Below are 19,623 nucleotides of genomic sequence, written 5' to 3'. Positions count from 1 at the left end.
TGTGATGATCTAAAAAAATTAATGATTTCATTTAGGTAGGGCTTGAAACCGGAAGGGAGAAGGGGAATTCTTGGTTTGATTGGTCAAAATTGTGTCAAGGGAATCTTGGATAGAAATTGATTACGTCTCCAAATATTTTAGTGGCTAAAATCTTGAAAGCTATATATTTTCCAAATCGGGTCCTACTTTTCTCCAAATTATGTAATAATCATATCGTGATTTAGAATAATATGGAGTGGGTTTGATATTCTAAGGATTGGTGTAAGGTATGGGTGATGTGAGGTCAATAAGGGTTTGGGATGATCATTGGGTGCCTAATCTTAATTGTTTTTGTATTAATTCAATTTTACTCCGTGGGATAGGAGATTTAAAGTTTGCTGACTTGCTTCTTGATGATAGAAGAGGGTGGTACTAAAATCTAGTGATACAGAGGCACGTGATATCCTTGATATTATTTTACTAATTAGACCATGTGAAAATGAGTGAAAATGGCAGTGGTCTAAAGACGACATGAATAGTGTGAAGTCAAGGTATCTAGGGGGATCAGAACTAGGGATTGGAGTCACGAATAATGATGGGTGGCGGAAACTATGCAGTTTGCGGATAGCACCTAAACTGAAGATGTTTTTAGGGGGAGTGCGTGCGGGATGTTTACCAGTGGAGTGTCAGTTATGCGTGGATGGGGATGAAACCGAGACCCATTAATTACATTCTTTAAATGTTTAAAAATTTATATAGGTGTAAAAACATAATTAGGAAAAGTTAATTAACTAATGTAATATGTTAAATATAATTTGTTTATTTTAATTGAACGGTGGGATCATAATACAGTAAAACCTTCATAAATTAATACGTGATAAATTAATAACCTTTTTAAAACTCGATAAATTAATATATCTGTAAATTAATAAAATTTCATGGTCCCAACATTATTAATTCCTAAGTTGACAATCATCCATAATCAATTAATTCCAATAAAATAGTAATTATTCCAATGTTGGTGCCTTACTCTTTGAGATATACAATTTATCTCAGTATATTAATGCAGTATTGAATACAAGATCTGGTACTGCTACTGCATAAAAACTCCATGTTTCAAAGGTTTGATGAGCTACTGCACTTGATGGTCCTGCTGGTACTAGTTTCTACTCAGCTATGATCGCCTCTGCTGCTCCGAGTTTCCACCAATTGCTCCTGAAGCAAGCGAATTCTTCTAGGGTCTCGTAAGATTGAAAGATTCTTACAAGAATTTAACCGACTCAAAATGTCCCTGATATTTTTTTCACAAGACTGAATTCTATCAGTTTCTCCTAGCACATACCTTTTGGGCAGCAGAATGTAGCAGAAGGATGAAATATTACCTCAATATGGAAAGTAAACTTTGGGAGGCGTCAGTTGTGTTCAATGCTTGAAGTAAACTTTTAATTCCTTGCTCAACGGGTTTTGTATTAGATTCTTTCGTTGTATGGGGCTAACATTGTGGAAACATTGCACATGAAAAACTATAATAACAATAGAAAGATAAAAGACAGAATTATAAAGAAAATGTTATCCATACCATTGATGAGTTAAGATCATTTTGCATAGCTCCACAAGTCTGTTCAGTAATAATGGGTGACAAATTGAGCAATGCTTCTGCATATGTAGTAAGTTTATCATCCCTTTTTCCTACTGATTTCTTCCCCACACGTCTCCTATAAACTATAAGTTCATTCCCACGAGAAGAAGAAGTCTCACACTTTTTCCCATTGCCATTGTGATTCACAATGTTCTGGATGAAAGAAAAAGTGAAAACAAAGCATACCAGAGGAGGAAATTAAATAGCTCCTTTTTAACTAGTTGTTTGATAAAATATTATTAACAATGATAACAAATATAACATAAATATGAAACTGACTGGTTCTTCATGGATGAGTACACATTTCTCAGAAGCTTTTTCCACCAAAGTTCCAGCATCAGCTAATAAATGAAGTGCATCAGCAGGAGGATTCTGTAGCAAACATAATGAAGGAAGAGACAATAAGATGCCGGATGCTTAGACAATCGTTGGATGAGGAACTCAAAGGAGTTGAGAGATGAGAAGCTTGAAAACAATTTTGGCATTGCCAATTTCCAGCAGGAATGCACGTCAAAGAGAGCAAAAAATTCACATATGTCAAGAGGTGGGTTAAGACAGTGAAGATGGTAATTGCAGCAAAGCAAATGGCCACCCATGTCACATACTACACACTCGTAGATGGTGTTTGATTACCTACTTTTCACTTCCCGTTTGCTTTTTCATTTTAAAAGGCAGAGTTTTAGGTGTTTGGTTACACACTTCCTGTTTATCTTTTACAGCTGAAAAGTAGCTTTTTACAAAAGTAGGGAATCTTTGTTTTTTTGGAAAAGCAGCCTTTTCGAAAGGCAAACTGCAAATCGTAACAGCAAACAACAAACAGAAACAACAAACAACAAGTAGCCAAACTGGCCCGTAGTAATTTTAGTCCAATTATTGAAAGTAATTTTTCGAAATCCAGTCGGTTAGGGCAAGACTCTTAACCACTTTAAACTATTGAAATAATACTATAAAAAAAAAAAGGGCGGCCCGGTCGCATTACGCGTCCCCGCTGAGCGAGGGTCCGGGGAGGGGTCCCACCACAAGGGTGAAATAATACTATAGAGGTTAAAAATATACCAATATTACGCGGGGCTACACGAGATAAAACTAACGATACTTAAGGGCGGAGCCGGTGGCCGGGGGGCTTCAGCCCCCGGGCTGGCTCCGCCTCTCCCCGTAGTAATGCTATGAAACATAGAGAAAGCACAGAAAACAAATCACCAGAACGTCACTAGAATAGGAGCTGAATATTCGAGTTTGAGAAAACAAATCATGTATTGGAAAAGCCATAAGCAAATTAACACCTTAAAAACAAATGCTATCTGAGAGAACTACTCTCTTCGAACAGATGTGGTGTGCTAAGGCAGCTATTTTTCAACATTCTTTTTATTCTCTTGATACCAAAGAAGAACTAGATGGATCCTTCCTAACTAGAGTACAAACACCTATTATATCTCTTGTAAAAAAAACGATAAAGAATGAAAATAATACAAAGCGAATTCTTACCTTATATTCTCCTATCGTTTGAGGAGGAAAATTAGATGAGTTCCCCTCGTAACTTCCACTCAACTTATTAATCATGTTATCTTGAGAGCAACTTAACCACAATGGAGCTCCAGCAAAAACCTACAGTGAAGGTTAGATTATTATCATTATTTTCATCGAAACTAGAAAACCGCGTCAGCCCTATCAACAAAATAAATTACTCTACCAACAAATGCTTGAGAGAAGCCTGCTATCTACCAATAAAACCATATCAGACCAACACTTCATATTTATCTTTGTCATTAAAACAATCTAATTGCATGCCTTATAGCTTCCTAAAGGAAGATGTTAATATCACTAGTGATGTCAAAGTATACACCAATTAAAACCTACATAGAATAAACAAGGAAAGTACGGTAGCCAGGAACATGAACAACATGAACTACACATCAAAGTTCAGCTGCTGCACATGATACAGTTTACCCCTTGATAGGACTCTTGGAAGGTCACAGTTTAACAATATAACTCCTGATCAAACAGGTTCCAACCTTCTATGAATGTATTAGGACAATCTATATCCTACAAAATTTATCTTATCTTCAATTAGAAACTCAAAAAAGTACCAATTGAACTTCTCTTTTACTTTAGGAGATATAAAGTTTGTCTTTCACAGTCTCTTCCCATATAAATATACAATTCCACAAACCAGACAAGGAAATTCAAGCAAAAACAAAACATTGAGGCCATTACCTAATCTGTAAGATGGACAATAAAATAACTCCATAGCATACAAAAGTACCCAAAATCATAAGAAAAACCATAAAAAAGTATATAACAAGAGCAGTTTTACCTACAAAATGAGAATTCAGTACAAAGATGAACAAAGAGAAAATAGAGTGAAAATGGGGCAAGGAAAAGTTGAAAAAAAAGAGAAAATGAGAAGCAGAAATAGACAATCTACCCTAGAAACTCAATTGATCAAAAGCCAGATTCTGAAAAACTATAAATTTGAGAAGTAAATTTAAACAAAAAGAAAACGATTGATCATTGTAAACCTAAAAATCAAACCCTCATCATAGTAAACCAAAAAATGGTTCAGTTCATCATTGTAAACCTAAAAATCTGACCATCAAATTTGACAAGGAAAATCAAGCAAAAACAAAACAATAAGGCCATCATCTAATCTGTAAGATGCAAAATAAAATAACTCCATACCATACAAAAGTACCCAAAATCATAAGAAAAACCATAGAATAGTATATAACAGGAGCAATTTTACCTACAAAATGAAAATTCAGTGCAAAGATGAACAAAGAGAAAAGAAAGTATAAATGGGGCAAGAAAAAGTTGAAAAGAAGAGAATTGAGAAGCATAAATAGACAATCTACCCTAGAAACTCAATTGATCATTGTAAACCTAAAAATGATTGAGTTCTTTTTGAAGGACCATCATCAAAAGCCAGATTCTGAAAAACTAGAAATTTGAGAAGGAAATTCAAGCAAACCATCAAGCCATCATCAAATCCGTAAGATGCAGATTGATATAAAAAACGATATGACATTGGGCTGAATTGTGATCATTGTAACCCAAAGAAAAAAGATTTCAGAAAAAAGTAAAACAATCAAGCAATCATCCATAGAAATAAAAACCACCATAGCATAGAAAAGTACCAAAAATCAAAAGGACATCCATAGAAAAGTATATAAAAGTAGCAGTTTTACTACAAAAAGAGAATTCAAAGCAAAGATGAACAAAGAGAAAAGAGAGTGAAAATGAGGCAAGAAAAAGTTGAAAAGAAGACTCAATGAGAAGCAGAAATAGACAATCTACCCAGGAAATTCAAAAACAAAACAATCAAGCCATCATCTAATGTGTAAGATGCAGATTGATGTACCCAGAAAAAAAGAAGCATCACCATAGCATAGAAAAAGCAAGCAAAATCAAAAGAACAAGCATAGAAAAGTATATAACAGTAGTAGTTTTACCTACAAAATGAGAATTCAGTGCAAAGATGAATAATGAAATGAGAGAGTGAAAATGAATAAAGAGGAAGAAGAGAACCAGAAACACAGAGAATTTCTTAACAAAAAGGAAAGATTATTGATGTTGAGATATTGATGAGTTGTAAAAAGAGGCCAGAACAGAAAAGTCTGAGCACCAGTATTCAGAAAGTGTCATGAGTTCTTAATTTAATAAATAAATAAAAGTGTGACACTAAGATCCAATTAGGAGGGAATCAATGTTTTTGTTTTTTTCCATTTTTCAAACAAAGTTTGAATTTTTACCTTGGAAAATGGTTAAAAAAATAGCATTTTTACAGTTTTACTTACTCATCCTACAATTTATTTTAAAAAATAAAAAATAAAATTGAAAATTAGAGAATATTTTTTTTAATTAAAAGTGGAGTAGGAGGAGAGGCATACGGACATCCCAACTAGGTTGGCATCCCGGAATAACCTCTGCTCCGAGCTCAATTTTTTTTATAAAATATTAAAGAATATTCTTATTTCTTAGAATATTAAAGAATAAAATTGAAAATTAAAGAATATTAATTTGAAATTATTTGGTATTAATTAAAAATAAATAAAATATTATGAAATATATTTATATCAAGTTTTAGTAATTTATTTTTTATCTATATTTCTTAGAGTTTTTGTTTTTATCATTAGATATTAAGACATAATTGAGCCAATATTATATAGCATATTTAATTTTTAATTTTCCTAAATGTTATTAAATAACTGATCAATTATATTTAATTTAACTTAATCAATAACAAGATGATGATTAATTATATTGTACTAATTATAAGTAATTAATAAGTTCAATAGATCGACAAATCTTTTGGCTTCCCAAACCCTTTTTTTCCGCAACTTTTCCTTCTTCCTCGACAAGTTATCAGACAACTATTATGGATCCGGTCCATCATTTTAAACAAATCTTCCACGAATAATTCAATAACTGGTTCGCACGCCCTCATCCCTTTTTCTCCATGCCCTAGAGACAACAAGTTTGGGAGACTCGGTTATACCTTGCACTGATCTGTTAGGAACTAATGCAATTATAATAAACGAAACACAAACAAACACACAAGAATTGTTTACACAGTTCACCACTCAATTTGAATGACTACGTCTGGGGTCATTACCAAGCCACGATATTTTACTATAATTTTCGAGATACGGATTACAAAGAAACAGGCTATATTTATACTCCTCAAGAAACCCTATATTTCGAGTTGGATCGCTGAAGTTGGGCTTATCGCTGAAGTTGGGCCTATCTATTAATCTCCAAAGCCCAATAATCTCCCACTTGGAGACTAAATCTGTCATCTGGTGGTAGTGTCATGCCTTCAACTTAGTTATGAAGGCCAGCTGAAGCCATACAAAGCTTCAGCTTCTCTAAGGTTACAACCTTAGTCAACATGTCTGCAGGATTCTCTGTGCTTGGAATCTTCATCAATTGCAATGTCTTCCTGTCCAAGAGATGTCGTATGTAGTGATACTTCAACTCTATGTGCTTTGTGCTTGAGTGAAAGGCGGGATTTTTCGCCGAATGAATGACACTCTGACTTTCGTTGTACAGAATAGGATCCTTCTGCTCCTTTCCCAACTCAGGCAAGAAATTCTGCAACCATACCATCTCCTTACTAGCCTCAGTCACTGCAACATAGTCAGCTTCTGCAGTAGACAAAGCCAACACCTTCTGCAGCTTTGAAGCCCAAGAGAATGCAGTACCACCCAATGTGAAGACATATTCGGTTGTACTTCTTTCTTGTCAAGGTCACTAGATGTCAAATCTCCACCCAATGTTGATCTTAAAGCCAAATTGAACTCTATCCAAAGGAGAAAATCCTAATAATATCCCTCATCTAGCGATTTTATCACATTATTTTGCTAAACGAGGAAGCTTTAAGAGTTGTTTGGAGCCTCACAGCTTTAAGAACCTATCTTCATGGACTCCTAGGTTGCATCATTCGAATCACCGCTGGACTGCAGCTCAAGTATGTGTACATATGTATGATTTTCGGTGGAAATTTGGGATAAGCATACTATTGCTGATATTGCTAGGGTAATTGAATTTCTGTTTCTTCTTGGGTTACCAGGCCTTGCTATAAAAAATTGGACTTCTGTTTTGTTTTATAAAAACACCATCAATGGTGAATTTGGGAATTTTGCAAGGATATTGATGGATTTAGCTAGACCAATTAACCAGATTATCAGTGTTGATAGGGACGAATTAATGATATGGGCTCATTTATGAAAACATGCCAGGTTTCATCTCTTCTTGAAAATATGTTGGCAATGGCACAATGCCCCCTTGCTGCTTGTGTTGCTTCTTGGTCTCGCTTAGGCCATGTCAAGAAGGAAAATGACAAGTTAAAGTAAAATGCTCCTCAACAATATATATTGGAAAGGTATGTAGAAAATTTGGTTCTCTTTTAGGAATCACACGTTGGAAGCCAAGAGTGAAGAAGAGAAAAATGAGATGTATATTTTGTTGGCTATTCCACATCCGAAAAGCTCAACTTAGTAAACCTCATTAAATTTTGGTGTTTTTTCTATTTGTTTTATGCTTTTGCTTTCAATTTGCTAGTGGTTTCGGCAATAAGATAAATCTCATTCTTTAAAGCAGAATGACAAACTAATGTCATGTAGTGTTGATACTTTGCTGGAGAAATGATTTTGAGACCCAGACAATTTGCTGACAACCCTGAAACGGAGTAGCACGCCATTGATGGCTCTTGAAGATTGGCCATTGTTGACACTTCTACTACTATTGGCAATTTGAGTATTGTTGTAGCAAAAAATGATACTCCTATTGGGTCCTCTCCGGACACTTTGAACCTGGTTAAAGCAGAGAACGTCTCCGATGGTATCTTTCTCTTCCATTACTTTAAATAACTCAGATAATGGGTTGCCTACTTCCATTTGGGTTTTAGCTAATCCTAATATTGGGTTAGCTTTTAATATTCATGATCAACATATTTCTGTTGATTTTTTAACTAACCGTGCCCTTCATCAATTCAATTTTATTTATGGGGAGTGTTGCCAATATTGGTCGCCCGGACCTTTGGTTGAATTTGACTCATAGTTTGGGTATCTTAAGGGCTCCTTAGTCAATGCTATTAGAGGAGATCATTAAAATATGGGTATTCCTCCTCTTAATAGTGCTTGTCAAGACCTAAAAATGATTGAGTTCTTTTTAAAACAGACCATCATCAAAAGCCAGATTCTGAAAAACTAGAAATTGACAAGGAAATAGAAGCAACAGCAAAACGATCAAGCCATCATCTAATCTATAAGATGCAGATTGATGCAAGCATAGGAAAAATTCCAACAAAGCATAGAAAAGTAGCCAAAATCAAAAGAAAACCCATAGAGATGTAAATACTAGTAGCTGTTTTACCTGCACACATGAATAAAGAGAAGAGGAAGTGAAAATGAAGCAAGAAAAACTTGAAAGAAAAGGAAATGAGAAGAAGAAATAGGCAATTTTTGTTGAGAAAATTAACTATTAATTTAAAACAATTAAATAAAAAAAGGAATTGTTGTGAAATCCCAATTGATGAAGAATTATTTTTGTAATTTGTATTATTGAGGGATTAGTTTTTGTAATTTGTAATTATTTAAAAAAAACAAATAAATAAAAGTTTGAAAATTGACCACCGAATTCGGTGGTCAATGTATCAATTAATTGTGCCAGCAACTTGGGAAAGACCATTGGATTCGATAACGCTGACGATTGAATCAAATTTTTCAGTCAGTGTAATCAAGAGTTTTTGGATAACTCTTTGATCACTAATAGCTTCTCCATAAGCTCGTAGCTAGTTCACAACTTCATTAACTCTTGACGAGTAGATTTTGATACCTTCGCCATCTTTCATTTTAAGGTTCTCGAAATCTCTCCGAAGAGTTTAGAGCTTGATGTTGCGAACTTTGGCAGTCCCTTGAAATTCATCTCTCAATATAAAGATATGTGGTGTAGAGTGAGAGAGAAATGGAGTTAATAGAGAGAGGAATAATGTAGAGTGAGAGAGGCACAATTGTGCCTTGAGAGTTTCTTAAAGTTTATTTTAGAGGCTAGTAAAGATAATTATTTTGAGGAGAGATAAAAATAGTAAAAATAATTATTTTGGGTATTTTTGGGAAACACCCGAGTGCTACTATTTTTGTTTTGTCTCATTGTAACTCTAGAAAGTTTCTAGAGAACACCCTCTTGTAAACCTCATAAATTCAATAAAATTGAGATTTATTGTTTCCGCTAAATTATCGAAATCCAGAAGAATTCCCAACAATTTTTTAGAAACAGAAAAAGAGTAATAATTTTTTAAGTAATAACTAAATTTGTAAACAGACTCATGATTTAAACCTATCAATCAAAGGTCAAATTTTAAATTGTAGTTTGATCTATTGCAGACATAGTCCAAAAAAATCTAATGGTTTGACCTATGGTAGACACAGTCCTATGCTTTAAATAGATAAATAAATATTTATTTATTTGAGACCCCTTTAATCTAAATAATTCAAATAAATTGATAAACAAGTTGACAAATCTTAAAAATTTGGAAAATTTTGGAAAATAAATACTAATGGAAATTTGTTGCAAATCAGATCAAATGAATACTGAATTGCAATGAATATTTTCCTACACAGAAATTCATGGTTGCAAAAAAAGAGATTTATTGTCAACATTTTAAAATTTAGCTTCTCAATTATACCATTTATGACATTAAAGGTACAATTGATCTTGACTAATAATCATAAAGAATATTACTATTTTATAAGGTTAATTACATATAGATACTCTCTGATTTCGTGGATTTGCAGATTGGTACTTGCGGTATTTTTTCCATGAAGTCTCATGCTCTTTTCCATCACCATTATGATTCAAAACCTTCTGGATGAAAGAAAAAGTGAATACAATAACTAGCTCGTTTTAACTAGTAACAATAATAACAAATATAATATGTATCATGATTTAGAAGTAGAAAACTGGAACTGACTGGTTTCTCAGATGCTTTTTCCATGAGAAATCCAGCATCATCTAATGAATGAAGTGCATCTGCAGGAGGATTCTGTCCCGAACATTAATCAAAAGAAGATCAATATTCACAAACAAAATTAAGGAAGAGACAATAAGAGGCCTGATGCTCAGAAAAGCATGGAAGAATATTACTAAAACATATGTCAGAATCAGCAAGCCTTACCTTGTCGGATGAGGGTTTCTTTTTCGACCTCTTGAGAGCACTTAGAGGAATTAAAAGGTCAGCAACTACAGAACAATTTTGGCATTGCCAATTTCCGGAAGGAACTGACTTCTCGAAGGAAACAAAATACATGATTACTATCAGTATCTTGACGTAAATAATAGAAAATTGGAGGTTAGCCTGAACATAAAATTCACATACGTCAAGGGGTGGGTTGAGACAGTGAAAATGATAAGTGTTGGGGCATGTGTCGCAGCATAGCAAATCTCCACCTATATCGCATACTACACACTCGTAGTAATACTGTGAAACATAGCAAAGCTCAATATTCGAGTTTGAGAAAACAAATAGTATATAGGGAAATCCTTAAGCAAATTAATTCCTAAAAACCAATTGTTATTCGAACATTTCCTCTTGTTCTCTTGATAACAAAGGAGAACTAGCTGGATCCAACCACCCTAGAGTGCAGAGAGCAACAACTAACTTACTAGCATTCATATTACCGCTCTTAAACCAAATCATATATGACTTTTGCACCTATGTAGAATTTTAGGCTGTGTGGTAAACTTAAAAGAATGATGAATAAGTAATCTCGATAACCGGTTATTTGAGAGTTTTAGAAGCATAGGCTAAGATAACAAGAAATATAATGAACCAATATATTAGAAAGAAAGAGAAATCTTATCCCATCTCCTCCTATTGTCCGAGGAGGCAAACTAGATGAGTTATCATTTCCTACACCGAAATTAGATGAGTTAGGCTTTGATTTCGTTGGTTTCTGCGAACACTGTTTCCTTTTATGGCTACTTCTCTGATAACTCCCATTAAGTTTATCAATCATGTTGGAAGATAACTAAACCACAATGGAGGTCTAAGGTAAACCTACATTTGTTAGATAATACAAAAAGATTAGATTAGTTTCATCATCACATAACATCTTTAAGACTATATTACATTTGAAATTTTATAGTAGAATGCATTAATAGTTTCTGATCGAAACAGAATGCAGAATATCAACTATATTGGAAGGACAGGAAAAGGGTGTCAGTGCTATCCTCTTTGCACTTAAGACTATATTGCGAATAAAACAGTAACTCTAAACTACAAATGAGCGAGAGACTCGTCCAAAGGGACAACAAGGATGTCCTAATGCCTTGAATTAGTATAACACACTACCACAGGAACTAAAGGGGTTTGGGGTCCATCGTGGGGACATCGTGGATCCCCGACCCCATAGTATATCGAGTTTCCTATTCGGATTAGTATTGGCTTTCGGTTTTCTACTTGGAAGCGACATCGTGGGGACATCGTGGGTTCCAAGTCGGATTAGATTGCATTGAGTACTATAAATACTCCATTATGTAAACCTAATTTGTAATCTGTTTTTCCGCCTCCTAATAAAAGCTATTCTTGTTCTGCCCATGGACTAGCCAATAAATCCGCACAACAAAAGAGAACAATCAAACACTGAAATCTACCAATAAAGCATAATGCAGTAAATGGGAGAAGTAACAATATAACAAAACCCGACCATATTTATTCTGCAGGTTTTAATTTTTCAAGAAAAAAAAATAAAGATTCAAAAGTAGATGTCTATTGAAAGGAAATATATAATTTGAAACCCGAAAAACAATTATCCTTTTCCTAGCAGAGATAACACCAAATTACATTGTTCAAAAAGAAATTACTGGTACCTACTATTGCTCATAGATTGTATACTTATACGCCACATGTTAAGGTAACCGATTTTCCCTAAATACAACAATAAAAGTAAGGAACAATACCTTACATAAATACAGATTATGCCTACTACATAAACCATAAAGGTAAGAAAATGACTACAATGAGCAAAAGAAACCATTAAAGGCATAAGAAAAAAACAAACAACAAATGAAACATATACTTTTTGAAACTCCAAATTTACAGATAAGCAATTGTAATCCAATCTTCACATATACATATACAATTCAACAAATCAAACCTAAAAAATCAGACCAGGAAATTACCATTGTAAACCTAAAAAGATTCTAAAAAAATAAAACAATGCAAAATTGATGTACCCAAAATCAAAAGAAAAAACCATAAACAAGTATATAACAGTAGCAGTTTTACCCAAAAAATGAGAATTCAGTGCAAAGATGAACACAGAAAAGAGAGAAAATGGGCCAAGAAAAAATTAAAAAGAAGAGAAAATGAGAAGAGACAAAAAAGAGTTAACACTGAGATAGATGAGTTGCACAGAAGAGAATTTGATTTTGTTCTCTTCTTTCCTTATATTTTGTTCTCATCTTCCTTCTTTTCAAATTTTTTTGTTACCATCTTTTAACCCAAGTCACCTTTTTGGGTTCAAAGTTTCATTGTTTACCCTAGCAAACGGTTCAAAGGTAGTATTTTTAAGTTACAAGAATAATAAAAAAAGGGCAAATAGTTATAAAGCCCTATGTTTCTACTTAATTCGTTAGTAGGTTGATCATATTATTATAAGGTCCCTATGTTTATATGTAAAAGTATAAAATTGCCCCCAATTATACAAATAAATAACTTCTCATTCTAATTTTCAAATTTAATCAAAATAGTTAGAATGAAGTTTGTGTAGTATATATAAATCAAAATTCTTATACTTGTATATATTAATTATAAAAATATTATATTTCTTATTCTCTTAAAAAATCACTTTTATAATTTTATAAAGTTATACAGTAAAACCTCGATAAATGCATATCCTTGGAACCGGAAAAAAAATATTCATTAAGCGAGATTATTTATTTATCGATAAATGAATAAATTATTCATTTATCGATAAATCAATATTTATTATTTTATAGATAATTTTTCATTGTAAAATGAATGCAGACGAAGAAATTATTCAGTCAATAAGGAACAATAATGATGGAAATGATCCAGAGCGAGATGATAGTTGCGTTGTCGCAAATGTATCGTCAAAAGAGGCATTTCAAGCAATGGTCAACTTAAACAACTACTTGCTACAATATGAGCAAAATATACTAGAAGTTGTGTTTGCACTACAAAAAGTTAAGGATGTTGTTCATTTTGGTTTAGGTGGAAAGAAAAACCAATTTTTCAGAAGAAATGACTTCTAGTTGATTGATTGAAAGGTTTTGGTCTATATATATATATTTGTATGTAATTTAATAATTATTAATTTATATTTTCATTGGACCTTTAAGGATTTAAATATTTTTATTACTTAATGAATTTAGCGAGGTTATTACTTTAGTCCATTGGCCCAAGTCGGAACCGAAAGAATTTATTAGATAAACGAGGTTATTACTTTATCGAATATTCATTTATCGAGGTTTAACTGTACTCATATTTTGGTAATTTTTACAATATTTGTTATTCATTTTTTAATGAATAAGTTCTACACTATGTGAGCGTGCTGCACATGGAGATTTAGAATTATAATTATTTAGAGAAGAGCTCCTACATATGACAGAAACACGATGTTCTCCCGCGAGATATAAATCTGTAATGAGGCTCGCTGCCATCTGTTGCACCTTCAGACGACGGTTAGGTTCTGTTATGTGACGGTGCGACACATGACATTATCCTATCTACGTAGTGTCATATTAATATTTGTTACGATGCATCTTATTTATTATTACCGTCACATTTAATGTTATCATATCACATACTAATAATTAAAACCATCAAGTTTACGTGTGGGAAATTGACATATTCAATTTGCGATGACAGTTCGTATAATAATTTCTGCCGTCGTAGCTTGTTTTAGATGGAATAGGTCTTAATCAATCATGTCAAATGATTTATTTTTAGATGACAGATTCGTTTATTTCAATGTCTTTTTATTGTTCTTTATATGACATTTTTTAAAATTAAAATATCACTTTTTGCCTTCTTCTTCGTATGGATTTCTGGGTTTTACCTAAATAATTAACACACTCAAATATGAACATGAAATTCTGTATAACAATGGTTTTAATTTTATTGGATACCAATACTCATAATCTGTTTACATTTAACATACATTCCTGAATTAAAACTAAAAAAAAATAACCAATACATATCCAAATTCTGAAACAAATCGATCAATTCATGTATCCATATCTTGTAGTCATTATTAGGCCTATAATCCTAAAGTCTTTATATCTGCAAAACGCAATGCAGGTCATTAATACATAGCATCATTACACATAACCCTAACCGCACTAATTAAGACACTTCCCCTTTCACGACCTTTCACTTAGCCACCACTATCATATCACTATAAATAACAAGCATATCACAACCGTTCAGTGTCCATTCAACCCATAAAACTTACATTATATAATGGATCACCTTGCGCTTGTTCAACAACGGATAATTGCTGAGATGGAGAAACTGTACATTGAGAGCCCAGGGTGGCTTCTGGCCATCGATGGTATGTCAATCCATATGTTGTTCTTCAACTCTTCCTGGTTTTTTCTATTTACTTGTAATGATTCTTCTTATCTTGGATGATAACAGGTCCTCTGGATGATAACTTCTTCAAATGGTCGATCAGAATAAAAGGCCCACAATACACCCCATATGAAAGGGGTGTATTTGAAATCAGAATCAATTACCCTCCGGATTTCCCAAACAGACCTCCAACAGTAATATTAACTTATCTCCTTAAGATATATGAACCTACATGACATTGTATACACATACACTAATATTAACTTATCTCTTTTTATTCTCAGTTTCGCTTCAGTAATAAGGTTTATCATCCTAACGTGGCTTCTTAGAGGATGATTCATCTTCCCTGCCTCCTTACTCATCCTCCCTTTCCCACTGCCACGGGTTAGATATGCCACCATTTATGTATTTCATTTGATAAACAGTTAATCATGTTTGTGATCTAATTATTCTATGCATTTTGTAGCTGATGTGTGATCTACTACTACAGCCCCACATTGAGGCGCCATTTCCTAGGCAAGAAGCATTTGTTGAGCAATACCTTAGCAATAGGGAAGTGTATGATGTGCTCGCCTGGAGATGGACTGAGCAGTATTCAAGGTCGATATGAGGGTGTCCAAATCTCCTAAACTATCTTGACTAAGAGAAAGGAGAATCGAAAGGCAATATGAGCTCCAAATGTGGTTCTCATTCGAATTCCAAATTTCCTTTCTCTAGTCAAAATAGTTAAGGAGCTTTAGACCTTCAATTACAATCGAAAGGCAATACTCATCCCCCTCTTTTTGTAATATAACGTTAGCTAATGTTGATCTTCCACTTGCCAAGTTGTTCTATCATTTTGATTGGAAACTTGTTGATGGAATCAAATCCGAAAATCTCGATATGACTCAAGAGATTGGTATTACTTGATGCTCGTAAAATATATTGCAGTTAATAGGACAAGTGTATCCTATCGCAACAAGTAATATTGTGCTAAGCACGAGATCAAACCACAAAGACTATTTGTTATAATTAGTAAATCTACCTAGAGTGATCTAATTGTTTAGAGGGTTGAATGATAGTTTGGGTTTTGTCTAATTAACTAATTGAATTAAAGGCAGGCAATAACATAACAAAATAAAGTGAACAATTGACATGGTAGAAGGTGAATTAATGGATGGCATAATCTAGGCTGAGGAATCCTTTGATTCAATCCTATGTATGGTTTAGGGAGTTCAGATTTATGTTTTACCAGTGATTGACGGTAATTCCCCTAATTAGAAAGACAAATATGTACGGGATTTGTCTAACCTATTCGCATACATTCGGGTGACGGCTTGATTAGGAATATACCCTAGGTCATGCAAAGCATTAGGTTCGTTGGCAACTAAGGCTAAAGCCGTAGCCCAGCCACAAAGCCGCACTCCTAGTGGTCTCTAGCGAGGTCAGGTTTATCAGGTTCAGCATAGACAATTTCGTGGTCAGGTTCTCGTCTATCTATAATCCTATCTAAGTCAGGTTCACCGACATTAAGCACATTATTTACATTAAACAGGCTAGTTGATCATCATCGATTCTCATTCTAGCAATAATCCTATTCTTGACATTATCTAGGCATTAAGCATGCATAAACTGATCAATCAAAGGCCCTAGGTCCCTAATCATACATATTCATGCAATCAATTTCATCCCCGTCCCAAATTAGATGGGGATCAGTTCATAGACAAACTAATCATAATAGGAGGAAATCATGAATAACGGAAAACATGCACAATAAATTATAAACGCAAAAGATAAATAGGGGAAGAGATAGAAATCCGAAACCCATTCTGTCGATTCCAATTATAAACTAGAAGATGAAGATCTTCTTCCGTCAATTGCGATGAAATTACATAATTGAAACTACTTTAAAAAGCATGAAAAGAAACATTAAACCTAATCTATGAACGAGCTACTAGACTACATCCTGAATAATGAATTTTTCTTCAACATAGTTTTTCGCCTCTATTTACAGTGCACAAGGTCGCCTCCTGGTCAGTTTAGGTATTCTGGTCGAATTGGAGTGTTGCGAGTTGATTCGGGTCGGGATTCCGGCCCACGAATTCTGATCCATTAGCACCTCTAGTCGTTTCTCGCCGAGCACATATGCTCTTGCTCGCCGAGCAGGAGTCCTAAATTCGCTTGGCCAACGCGCTGAGTGCTTGACGATGTGGAGAAATCGACTGCTACAAGGTGATGGAATATCCAATGTTCTTCCGTATTGCTCCATATTGCTCTGTTTCTTGTGCATTTACCCTTGAAATAGCTCAAAACACTCGCTAGGCGATAAATAGATGAAATGTACCAAAACGTACCATAAACTAAGCAATAGAGGCTAAACACGCATATAAAAATGGGTAAAACTACATTGAAAACACTATATATTTGTGACGTATCAACTCCCCCCCACTTAAAACCTTGTTTGTCCTTAAGCAAGTGTCTAGATCAAGACAAAATCAAATATCAGACAATTAAGCTACTGTGATGAAATGATAGGATTAATTTCACTTGACATTCTACCATCCTTATTCGTGCAAAGCAAAAAAAATGATAGACTATTTAAGACGTGGTCGAACTTGGTCTTTCAGCTCCAATTTTCTCAAAGAGTATTGCACTGTAGAATGAAAGTCGGAACCACTGTAGAACCTCACAAGGTGAACTCTCAAGGCTTTGGATTTTCTGTTTTTGTTTAGCCTTTTTCTTTCCACTCAAGGTTCAAGTGTGTACACACATACAAACATTGCAAGAGAGAGTCGAGAAATGTCTTTTAGTTCCGTAAATCGCCACCACTTGCTAATCTAATTGAGGATTTAATCAAAAAGGTCTTTATAAGGGTTGTAATGTAGGTTGAGGAAAGGTATGGATGGGGAGTAATGGGCTAAAATGGAATTTATTCTAATCTTATGCACAATTTTTGGGACAACTAGTGTGTTCCGAGTGATTGTGAAAAGAACTGATATTTCGATTCTTGTTCTTCTCTTTCTTTTCGACAAGTGGCTCATGTGAGCTTTGAGTCGGGTACAGAGTTATCCTCTTTTTTTTACTTACTAACTCTGATTTCTTCTTTTGGGCTTACTAGCTCTTTTTGCTTATCCTGCTGATAGTGCTCGGCGAGCAGAAATGGGCTTGCTCGTCGAGCAGAACATCAGATTGCGAATCTTGCCTTTGTAACAGGTAGTGCTCGGTGAGCAGAAAAGGGGTTGCTCGCCGAGCAGCTGCTGTATCAGCAGTTTTTGCTTCTCTGGGCAGATACACTTCTTTTTGGTACAGCAAAAATGCGTGATTTACATACTAGGATATTTTTCTGTGCACATAGGTAGAATAAATCCATCGGTGTCAAGGGTATTTACGAAGGCTCGGGCTTGTAATGTGGCTATATGAAAGAAACGGATGAATGATTGGCTTCAAAGGGGCTACACTAAACGCAATGTAAAGAAGGTTTTTGGCCAAAACAAAGAAACTGCATGTAACACAAGTGGCTAGACCTAGGTTCCTTTTATCATTTTATTCCTAATTAGACGCTTGTGGCTTTGATTCGATTGTGGAACAAGACAATTAAAATCACAATGCAAGTATGACTCTCAGAAAGAACGAATTGAGCAAATATTTTATGTTTTTGGTGCTCCAATGTAAGGCTCAAAAATCTCACAATATATGGAATTTTGTTCATAAGTGATTCACAACAATCAAATTGATCAATACTGACAATGCATACAATTTATACTTCTTAGAGCCACAAAGTCCATGTTCAAAGTTCCTAAATGTTCGACCTTTTGTTTGCTAAGCACTTATTCGGATAATCGACTGTCAATTAATGAAATTTCACCCTATCAATTATCACATGTAACTCAAAGCATCAATTCAAAATCACTTCAATCTTTCAACAATTTCAGAGACGAAGCTATAGGTTCAAAAGTGGAGGCAAGTTGTCGTAGCTCAAGACTAACAGACAAACAAAAACAAGAAAAGCTAGGCTAGAAAATAGTAAATTAAAAAAAAAACTAAACTAGAAAATTAAAATTGCAGGATATAAAACTTGTTTCTATCCGTATCCCTCCCCACACTTTAAGCGTGTATTTACTCCCAAAAATGCATGAAAGTAAAATGTAAAATAGATGACAAGAGATAAGGATAGAAGAACTCCCTCAATCGCGCCAATCCCACCCGTGTGTACGGGCAGAATAGTCAATGAAGCGATCCATCTTCTGTTTCTGCTCCAAAGCCTTTACACGCATACCTTGCAAGTCATGAGAAAGACTCACTATCTGTTCACTGTTTCACTGGTGAAGGGAGGTGGCATGAGTAAGTCCGATTTCAATCCTTGCGTTCTGTTCCCCAATCCTAGCATTTGATCCCTCAATTCGGGCATTGGAGGCCATGAGTGCCTCAAACTAAGCCATGCTTATTCCTTGTGGTGCGGTTGAGGATGAAGGACTGGCGTCTGACTCTCCTCTTCTTGCTGCTGCCCTTTGCCTATTTACTTCCGGAGGATCTTCGCTTTTTGTATAGATAATCCAATCTTTGCTCATAATGTTAGATTTAACCATAAAATTAAAATCCATAGTTAAAGTCCAATTGGAGATAAGACCGGTTATGATGCGAACCCACGAGGAACGGTGCCTCGAAAACCCAACAACTAGATTTGATCCCCAAGAAATCTAACGAATCAGGGTTGGATAGAAAAGAACCTTTGTAAAATGGAGTTGCAAAGACCCAATTCCAATCTCCAACAACCAAGAATAAAACCCGAAGGATAAATTGAGACGGAAGAAAACCCCTGCAAAATGGAGTTGCAAAGACCCAATCCCTGGTCTAAGGATTTGATTCCGAATTGTTCAGTTATAGTGCCCCAAAGAACACAAGAGAAACCCTCACTTGAATCTCAAGAGAA

General features: G+C 34.5%; 1 protein-coding gene across 1 annotated transcript; it reads right to left on the bottom strand.

Moving 5' to 3' along the window:
• Positions 1–1,107: 1,107 nt before the first annotated feature.
• Positions 1,108–5,061, bottom strand: LOC136230467 (uncharacterized). Its single transcript, XM_066019882.1, has 5 exons — positions 3,104–5,061; positions 1,898–1,990; positions 1,559–1,771; positions 1,362–1,471; positions 1,108–1,270 (listed from the first exon to the last, which is right to left on the bottom strand). The coding sequence occupies exons 1-5, from the start codon at positions 3,176–3,178 to the stop codon at positions 1,150–1,152; spliced, it is 612 nt and encodes a 203-aa protein (XP_065875954.1). The 5' UTR covers positions 3,179–5,061; the 3' UTR covers positions 1,108–1,149.
• Positions 5,062–19,623: the final 14,562 nt, after the last annotated feature.

Source organism: Euphorbia lathyris, chromosome 1 (genome assembly GCF_963576675.1).
Source record: "Euphorbia lathyris chromosome 1, ddEupLath1.1, whole genome shotgun sequence".
Taxonomy (NCBI): Eukaryota; Viridiplantae; Streptophyta; class Magnoliopsida; order Malpighiales; family Euphorbiaceae; genus Euphorbia; species Euphorbia lathyris.
This window is presented reverse-complemented; position numbering and strand designations above follow the sequence as displayed.